The sequence below is a fragment of the Manis javanica genome, chromosome 5 (genome assembly GCF_040802235.1).
Source record: "Manis javanica isolate MJ-LG chromosome 5, MJ_LKY, whole genome shotgun sequence".
In the NCBI taxonomy this organism is placed as follows: Eukaryota; Metazoa; Chordata; class Mammalia; order Pholidota; family Manidae; genus Manis; species Manis javanica.
The window spans coordinates 28,480,168-28,488,725 of NC_133160.1; the positions used below are offsets into that span (position 1 = coordinate 28,480,168).

The window sequence follows — 8,558 nt, forward strand, 5'->3', positions numbered from 1 at the left end:
ACATTTCACCTGGTCTTCACTGCTGAGGGAGAGTCTGAGAAGATGGGAGGCCAGGGTTGGGGCTGGTCCCAGCGGAGCTAGCCTTCCCACTAGGGATACCAGAGTGGTGCACCCAGTGGGTAAGGCTGGCCTCGGGGACCCTGGGGATGGAGGCCTGAGGCCCTTTGTCTATGAGCTTAGGCTTCCCTTCTTGCCCTTGTAGCGTATTGAGGGGCGAGTCGCAGCTCTGCAGACAGCAGCTGATGCCTTCTACAAGGCCAAAAATGAGTTTGCAGCCAAGGTTTGTCCTACTCTTTTCTTTTCTTTTTTCTTTTTATTTATTTATTTTGATTATTGCTATCATTAATCTACAATTACATGAAGAACACTATGTTTACCAGGCTCCCCCCCCATGAAGTCCCCCACACACACCCCATTACAGTCACTGTCCATCAGTGTAGCGAGATGCTATATAATCACCACTGTCTTCTCTGTGTTGTACAGTCCTCCCTGTACCCCCCCAGAACATTATACATGCTAATCGTAATGCCCCCTTTCTTTTTCCCTGCCCTTATCTCTCCCTTCCTATCCATCCTCCCCAGTCCCTTTCCCTTTGGTAACCGTTAGTCCATTCTTGGGTTCTGTGATTCTGCTGCTGTTTAGTTCCTTCAGTTTTCCTTTGTTCTTATACTCCACATATGAGTGAAATCATTTGCTACTTGTCTTTCTCTGCCTGGCTTATTTCACTGAGCATAATACCCTCTAGCTCATTCCATGTTGTTGCAAATGGTAGGATCTGTTTTTTTCTTATGGCTGAGTAATATTCCATTGTGTATATGCACCACATCTTCTTTATCCATTCATCTACTGATGGACTCTTAGGTTGCTTCCATTTCTTGGCTATTGTAAATAGTGCTGCAATGAACATAAGGGTGCATCTGTCTTTTTCAAACTGGAGTGCTGCATTCTTAGGGTAAATTCCTAGAAGTGGAATTCCTAGGTCAAATGGTATTTCTATTTTGAGCTTTATGAGGAACCTCCATATTGCTTTCCACAATGGTTGAACTAATTTGCATTCCCACCAGCAGTGTAGGAGGATTCCCCTTTCTTCACAACCTCACCAACATTTGTTGTTGTTTGTCTTTTGGATGGTAGCCATCCTTACTAGTGTGAGATGATATCTCATTGTGGTTTTGATTTACATTTCTCTGATGACAAGCGATGTGGAGCATCTTTTCATGTGTCTGTTGGCCATCTTAATTTCTTCTTTAGAGAACTGTCTATTCAGCTCCTCTGCCCATTTTTTAATTGGATTATTTGCTTTTTGTTTGTTGAGGTGTGTGAGCTCTTTATATATTTTGGATGTCAACCCCTTATTGGATATGTCATTTATGAATATATTCACCCATACTGTAGGATACCTTTTTGTTCTATTGATGGTGTCCTTTGCTTTACAAAAGCTTTTCAACTTGATATAGTCCCACTTGTTCATTTTTGCTTGTTTCCCTTGCCTGGGGAGATAACGTTCAAGAAGAGGTCACTCATGTTTATGTCTAAGAGATTTTTGCCTATGTTTTTTTCTAAGAGTTTTATGGTTTCATGACTTACGTTCACGTCTTTGATCCATTTCGAATTTGCTTTTGTGTATGAGGTTAGACAGTGATCCAGTTTCATTCTCTTACATGTAGCTGTCCAGGAGACTGTCATTTCCCCATTGTATGTCCATGGCTCCTTCATCGTATATTAATTTACCATATATGTTTGGGTTAATGTCTGGAGTCTCTATTCTGTTCCACTGGTCTGTGGCTCTGTTCTTGTGCCAGTACCAAACTGTCTTGATTACTAAGGCTTTGTAGTAGAGGCTTGAAGTTGGGGAGTGAGATCTCCCCAACTTTATTCTTCTTTCTCAGGATTGCTTTGGCTGTTCAGGGTCTTTGGTGTTCCCATATGAATTTTTGAACTATTTGTTCCAGTTCATTGAAGAATGCTGTTGGTAATTTGATAGGGATTGCATCGAATCTGTATATAGTTTTGGGCAGGTTGGCCATTTTGACAATATTAATTCTTCCTAGCCAAGAGCATGAGATGAGTTTCCATTTGTTAGTGTCCTCTTTAATTTCTCTTAAGAGTGTCTTATAGTTTTCAGGGTATAGGTCTTTCACTTCCTTGGTTAGGTTTATTCCTAGGTATTTTACTCTTTTTGATGCTATTGTGAATGGAATTGTTTTCCTGATTTCTCTTTCTATTAGTTCATTGTTAGTGTATAGGAAAGCCACAAATTTCTGGGTATTAATTTTGTATCCTGAAACTTTGCTGAATTCCGATATTAGTCCTAGTAGTTTTCGAGTGGAGTCTTTAGAGTTTTTTATGTACAATATCATGTCATCTGCAAATAGTGACAGTTTAACTTCTTCTTTACCAATCTGGATTCCTTGTATTTCTTTGTTTTGTCTAATTGCCATGGCTAGGACCTCCAGTACTATGTTGAATAACAGTGGGGAGAGTGGGCATCCCTGTCTTGTTCCCGATCTCAGAGGAAAAGCTTTCAGCTTCTGGCTGTTCAGTATGATGTTGGCTGTGGGTTTATCATATATGGCCTTTATTATGTTGAGGTACTTGCCCTCTATACCCATTTTGTTGAGAGTTTTTATCATGAATGGATGTTGAATTCTGGTGAATGCTTTTTCAGCATCTATGGAGATGATCATATGGTTTTTGTCCTTCTTTTTGTTGATGTGGTGGATGATGTTGATGGATTTTTGAATGTTGTACCATCCTTGCATCCCTGGGATGAATCCCACTTGGTCATGGTGTATGATCCTCTTGATCTATTTTTGAATTCGGTTTGCTAATATTTTGTTGAGTATTTTTGCATCTACGTTCATCAGGGATATTGGTCTGTAGTTTTCTTTTTTGGTGGGGTCTTTGCCTGGTTTTGGTATTAGGGTGATGTTGGCTTCATAGAGTGAGTTTGGGAGTATTCCCTCCTCTTCTATTTTTTGGAAAACTTTAAGGAGAATGGGTATTATGTCTTCTCTGTATGTCTGATAAAATTCTGAGGTAAATCCATCTGGCCCCGGCGGTTTTGTTCTTGGGTAGTTTTTTGATTACCGCTTCAATTTCATTGCTGGTAATTGGTCTGTTTAGATTTTCTGTTTCTTTCTGGGTCAGTCTTGGAAGGCTGTATTTTTCTAGGAAGTTGTCTATTTATCCTAGGTTTTCCAGCTTGTTAGCTTATAGGTTTTGATAGTATTTTCTAATAATTCTTTGTATTTCTGTGGGGTCTGTCGTGATGTTTCCTTTCTCGTTTCTGATTCTGTTGTGTGTTGATTCTCTTTTTCTCTTAATAAGTCTGGCTAGAGGCTTATCTATTTTGTTTATTCTCTCGAAGAACCAGCTCTTGGTTTCATTGATTTTTTCTACTGTTTTATTCTTCTCAATTTTATTTATTTCTTCTCTGATCTTCATTATGTTCCTCCTTCTGCTGACCTTAGACCTCATTTGTTCTTCTTTTTCCAATTTTGATAATTGTGACGTTAGAGTATTCATTTGGGATTGTTCTTCCTTCTTTAAATATGCCTGGAGTGCTGTATACTTTCCTCTTAAGACTGCTTTCGCTGCGTCCCACAGTAGTTGGGGCTTTGTGTTGTTGTTGTCGTTTGTTTCCATATGTTGCTGGATCTCCATTTTAATTTGGTCGTTGATTCATTGATTATTTAGGAGCAAGTTGTTAAGCCTCCATGTGTTTGTGAGCCTTTTTGCTTTCTTTGTACAATTTATTTCTAGTTTTTTACCTTTGTGGTCTAAAAAGTTGGTTGGTAGGATTTCAATCTTTTGGAATTTACTGAGGCTCTTTTTGTGGCCTAGTATGTCGTCTATTCTGGAGAATTTTCCATGTGCACTTGAGAAGAATGTGTACCCTGTTGCTTTTGGATGTAGAGTTCTATAGATGTCTATTAGGTCCATCTGTTCTAGTGTGTTGTTCAGTGCCTCTGTGTCCTCACTTATTTTTTGTCTGGTGAATCTGTCCTTTGGGAGTGAGTGGTGTGTTGAAGTCTCCCCAAATGAATGCATTGCATTCTGTTTCCTCTAATTCTGTTAGTATTTGTTTCACATATGTTAGTGCTCCTGTATTGGGTGCATATATATTTATAATGGTTATATCCTCTTCTTGGACTGAGCCCTTTATCATTATGTAATGTCCTTTATCTCTTGTGACTTTCTTTGTTTTGAATTCTATTTTGTTTGATACTAGTATTGCAACACCTGCTTTTTTCTCCCTGTTGTTTGCATGAAATATATTTTTCCATCCCTTGACTTTTAATCTGTGCATGTCTTTGGGTTTGAGGTGAGTCTCTTGTAAGCAGCATATACATGGGTCTTGCTTTTTTATCCATTCTATTACTCTGTGTCTTTTCATTGGTGCATTCAGTCCATTTACATTTAGGGTGATTATTGAAAGATATGTACTTACTGCCATTGCAGGCTTTAAGTTTGTTGTTACCAAAGGTTCAAGGTTAGCTTCTGTACTATCTTACTGTCTAAGTTAACTCACTTATTGAGCTATTATAAATACTGTCTGTGATTCTTTATTTCTCTCCCTTCTTATTCTTCCTCCTCCATTCTTCATATGTTGGGTGTTTTGTTCTGTGCTCTTTTTAGGAGCTCTCCCATCTAGAGCAGTCCCTCTAAGATACCCTGTAGAGGTGGTTTGTGGGAGGCCTATTCCCTCAACTTTTGCTTGTCTCGGAATTTTTTAATTCCTCCTTCATATTTAAATGATAATCATGCTGGATACAGTATTCTTGGTTCAAGTCCCTTCTGTTTCATTGCATTAACTGTAGCATGCCATTCTCTTCTGGCCTGTAAGGTTTCTGTTGAGAAGTCTGATGATAACCTGATGGGTTTTCCTTTTTTAGGTGACCTTTTTTTTCTCTCTGGCTGCCTTTATACTCTGTCCTTGTCCTTGATCTTTGCCATTTTAATTATTTTGTGTCTTGGTGTTGCCTTCCTTGTGTCCCTTGTCATGGGAGTTCTGTGTGCTTCTGTGGTCTAAGAGGCCATTTCTTCCACCATTTTGGGGAAGTTTTCAGCAATTATTTCTTCAAAGACACTTTCTATCCCTTTTTCTCTCTCTTCTTCTCCTGGTACTCCTATAATGTGGATATTGTTCCTTTTCGATTGGTCACACAGTTCTTTTAATATTCTTTCATTCCTGGAGATCCTTTTATCTCTCTCTGCATCAGCTTCTCTGCATTCCTGGTCTCTGATTTCTAGTCTATTAATGGTCTCTGGTACCTTGTCCATTCTGCTTTGAAGTCCTTCCAGAGATTGTTTTATTTCTGTGTTCTCCCTCCTTAGCTCTTGCATATTTCTCTGCAAGTCCATCAGCATGGTTATGACTTTTATTTTGAATTCTTTTTCAGGAAGATTGGTTAAATCTATCTCACCAGATTTCTTCTCAGGGGAGGATGTGGAGGATGTCTGGGTTAGTCTGGTCCTTATCACATTTTTCTGCCTTTTCATGTTGATAGCTGCAGTGGTATGCTGTTGACTGGTCTGTCAGCTGGGAGAACCAAGACCCTTTCCACTTCCTTCTGGCCTTTCTTTCCTGGGACAATGGCGACCCCTAGTGGCTTGTGTTGGGCCGTTGGGTGTAGACTGGGTCTCTGTTTCTTGCCCTCCCCTATGGAGGAAGCTCCCTTGCTGTGGGCGTGGCCAGCCTCAGACTGCTGCTCTGCTATGGCGGTGCCGCACCGGAGGGGGAATGGGCGGGGGGCTGTTTATTGCCGTGACGGGTCTTAGAGCTGCACTGCTGCCCAGGTGGTTAGGGCTCCCGGAGTTTCTTGGGATTCCCAGCTGCTGGGCTAAGTGTCCCGGGATGCTTCCATCCAGCTGTGGGGTCCCTGTCCCTTTAAGACTTTCAAAAAGCACTCACTTTTCTTTGTCCCAGGGTTGCCAGCTGCAGGGACCTGCTTGCAGGTTTTACTATTCCATTTCGCTAGTTTCCCGCACTCCTCTCATTGTGTGTCTGCACTCTGGGTGCAGATGGCTAGGGCTGGATATTTAGCAATCCTGGGCTCCCTCTCCCTCCCTGCTCCGACTCCTCTCCTCCCACTGGGAGGTGGGGTGACGGGTGATTGGGTCCCACCGGGCCAGGGCTTGTATCTTACCCCCTTTGCGAGGCGCTGGGTTTTCACAGGTGTGGATGTAGTCTTGCTGTTGTCCTATGTCTTCTGTTCTGTCTTTTAAGGATAGCTGTGTTTGTTGTATTTTCAAAAATATATGTTTTTGGGAGGAGATTCCCACTGTCCCACTCACGCCGCCATCTTGGCTCCGCCTCTGTCCTACTCTTTTCTAAGAACCTCCTCTCCTCACAGTCTTTCCGCCTTGTCCCTCTCATTCCTGTCCCACCTCATGTCTATCTCCAGGCCACAGAAGATCAAATGCGACTCCTCCGACTGCAGCGACGCCTAGAAGATGAGCTGGGGGACCAGTTCCTCGATCTGTCTCTACATGACACAGTCACCACCCTCATCCTGGGTGGCCACAACAAGCGTGCGGAGCAACTGGCACGTGATTTCCGTATCCCTGACAAGAGGTAGGTGAGGGCCTGGGTTGCATGTAGTCCTAGGACCACCTACTTCTGCAAAACCTCCAAGCCCAGGTTTCCCACAGGCTCTGGTGGCTGAAGCTGACTGCCCTGGCAGAACTGGAAGACTGGGAGGAGCTAGAGAAGTTTTCTAAGAGCAAGAAATCACCCATTGGCTACCTGGTGAGGCCTTCCTCTTCCCCCACCTCCAGGGAGAGTAGTCCTGAGGAGAGGACCCAGCTCAGAGATAGGCAGATGGCCCACTCAGCTCATGCATCTGTCCAGCCATCCTGCATACTTAGTGGGTGTGTCCTGTGTATGCTCATTTATAAGCCAGGTACATGCAAGAATGGGCCTAGCCTGCATGCAGATGTGGGGCAGGGGAGAAAGCTGCTTTCCCCGCACCATATGCCTAAGGGAAAGTATTGCCTGAATGGGCGGTGGAGGGAGCCGGGGAGGGCATATCTGCAAGGCAAAGGAGGATACTGAGGGGGTCTCTGTGGCCGTGGTTCAGGGATGTGGTGGGTAGGTGGGATAAGGGCATGTATGAGAGAAACACAGGCCCTGAGAGAGCAAGGAACTCCTGTTGTAAAGGAGTAGCAGCAGATGGTGGGGTGGGTATTTGGAAATAATTGGTCTCAAGGCTCTTACAGACTTTAGGTTTAGGTCATTTGTGCCCTGTGAATGTTGAGATCACAACTGTTGTCTGTGTGTTGGGGCAGGGAATGGGGTGGAATCACATGTACTTAGGGTATATAAAAAATACATAGTGACAATGAATCCATTGGGCTTTTGCTCGTAAGAGAGGACAGGAGGGTTCTTCCTTACCTTCCCTCTCCACCACTCCTTCTCCTAAGCCTTTTGTGGAGATCTGCATGAAACAACAGAACAAATATGAGGCCAAGAAGTATGCCTCCCGCGTGGGTCCTGAGCAGAAGGTCAAGGCCTTGCTTCTCGTTGGGTGCGTCAGTCTGAGAGCCCTGTGGGTGCTGTGTGGCTGAGCCAGTGGAATGATTAGGGGCATGTTTTGTGCTCTCGGGCAGCCTGACATCATCTCCCCCTCTGCTCAAACCACAGGGATGTGGCTCAGGCTGCAGATGTGGCCATTGAGCACCGGAATGAAGCAGAGCTGAGCCTTGTACTGTCCCACTGCACTGGAACCACAGATGGGCCCACGGTTGATAAGATTCAGCGGGCCAGGGCACAAGCCCAGAAGAAGTGAGGGGCATACCCTGCACATCTCCCGAAGCCCTTGGCTTGACAGAAGTGTCACTGCTCATCCAGCTCCTCCTGCAGAGCTAAGCCTAGGAGCTGGTGTGGGGTGGGATCTGGGGTCTGGTTGTAAATAAAATTGGAACTTTGTAGAGTGCTTGTCTTACGCTGTTCAGCTAAGTGAAGGCAAGCTGGGTCATTCCAGAGACTTAAGCGGAACTGGATATGTGTGATTATACTGGGGCTAGAGAAGGAGCTTCTCAGTGACATTTACAAGAGACTTACCCTCTCCACAGTTACCAAGGAAAGGCCTCTCAAACTCAGAGCCCCTCGGAAGATTATGGGAAGAGATGGCACAAAACTTAAAGCACCAACCCATCAAGAGTCACACTGAAAAGCATTATACGCACAAAAACTATGTTGAACACTTTACCTTTGATATTTATTCCATATGACAGCCCTGTGAGGTAAGTAACATCACCCCATTTAAAAGTAAGGGAAATTGAAGATAGGGGAAATTTGGTACCAGTGAGTATACGGCAAAACTGGGAATTGAAACCAGGATGGCATCTGGGGGTCTCAGGGCATCTCCATGGCTTTTGTGACTGAGAAGGGATGATCTCTGAGCCAGAACTGAAGTCTGGGTAGAGGATTCCAAGGCAAGGCCCCCAGTGTATGCTACAGTGAGGGTGGGGTGTGGCCAGAGGGCTGGAGGGGTTGGACGGGAACCTTCAGAAATCCTGTGCACTGAACAGTGGTTAGTAAGTCCTGAGTA

General features: G+C 43.9%; 1 protein-coding gene across 3 annotated transcripts in view; it reads left to right on the forward strand.

Moving 5' to 3' along the window:
* VPS16 (VPS16 core subunit of CORVET and HOPS complexes) overlaps positions 1 to 7,935 on the forward strand; it is a 25,315-nt gene extending 17,380 nt beyond the window's left edge. For all 3 annotated transcript variants that reach the window (XM_073236841.1, XM_073236842.1, XM_073236843.1), the window contains 5 exons: positions 203 to 280; positions 6,411 to 6,580; positions 6,658 to 6,754; positions 7,429 to 7,532; positions 7,649 to 7,935. In XM_073236841.1, coding sequence (XP_073092942.1) covers positions 203 to 280; positions 6,411 to 6,580; positions 6,658 to 6,754; positions 7,429 to 7,532; positions 7,649 to 7,793 — 594 coding nt within the window. In that variant the 3' untranslated portion in view covers positions 7,794 to 7,935. The remainder of the gene's footprint in view (positions 1 to 202; positions 281 to 6,410; positions 6,581 to 6,657; positions 6,755 to 7,428; positions 7,533 to 7,648) is intronic.
* Positions 7,936 to 8,558: the final 623 nt, after the last annotated feature.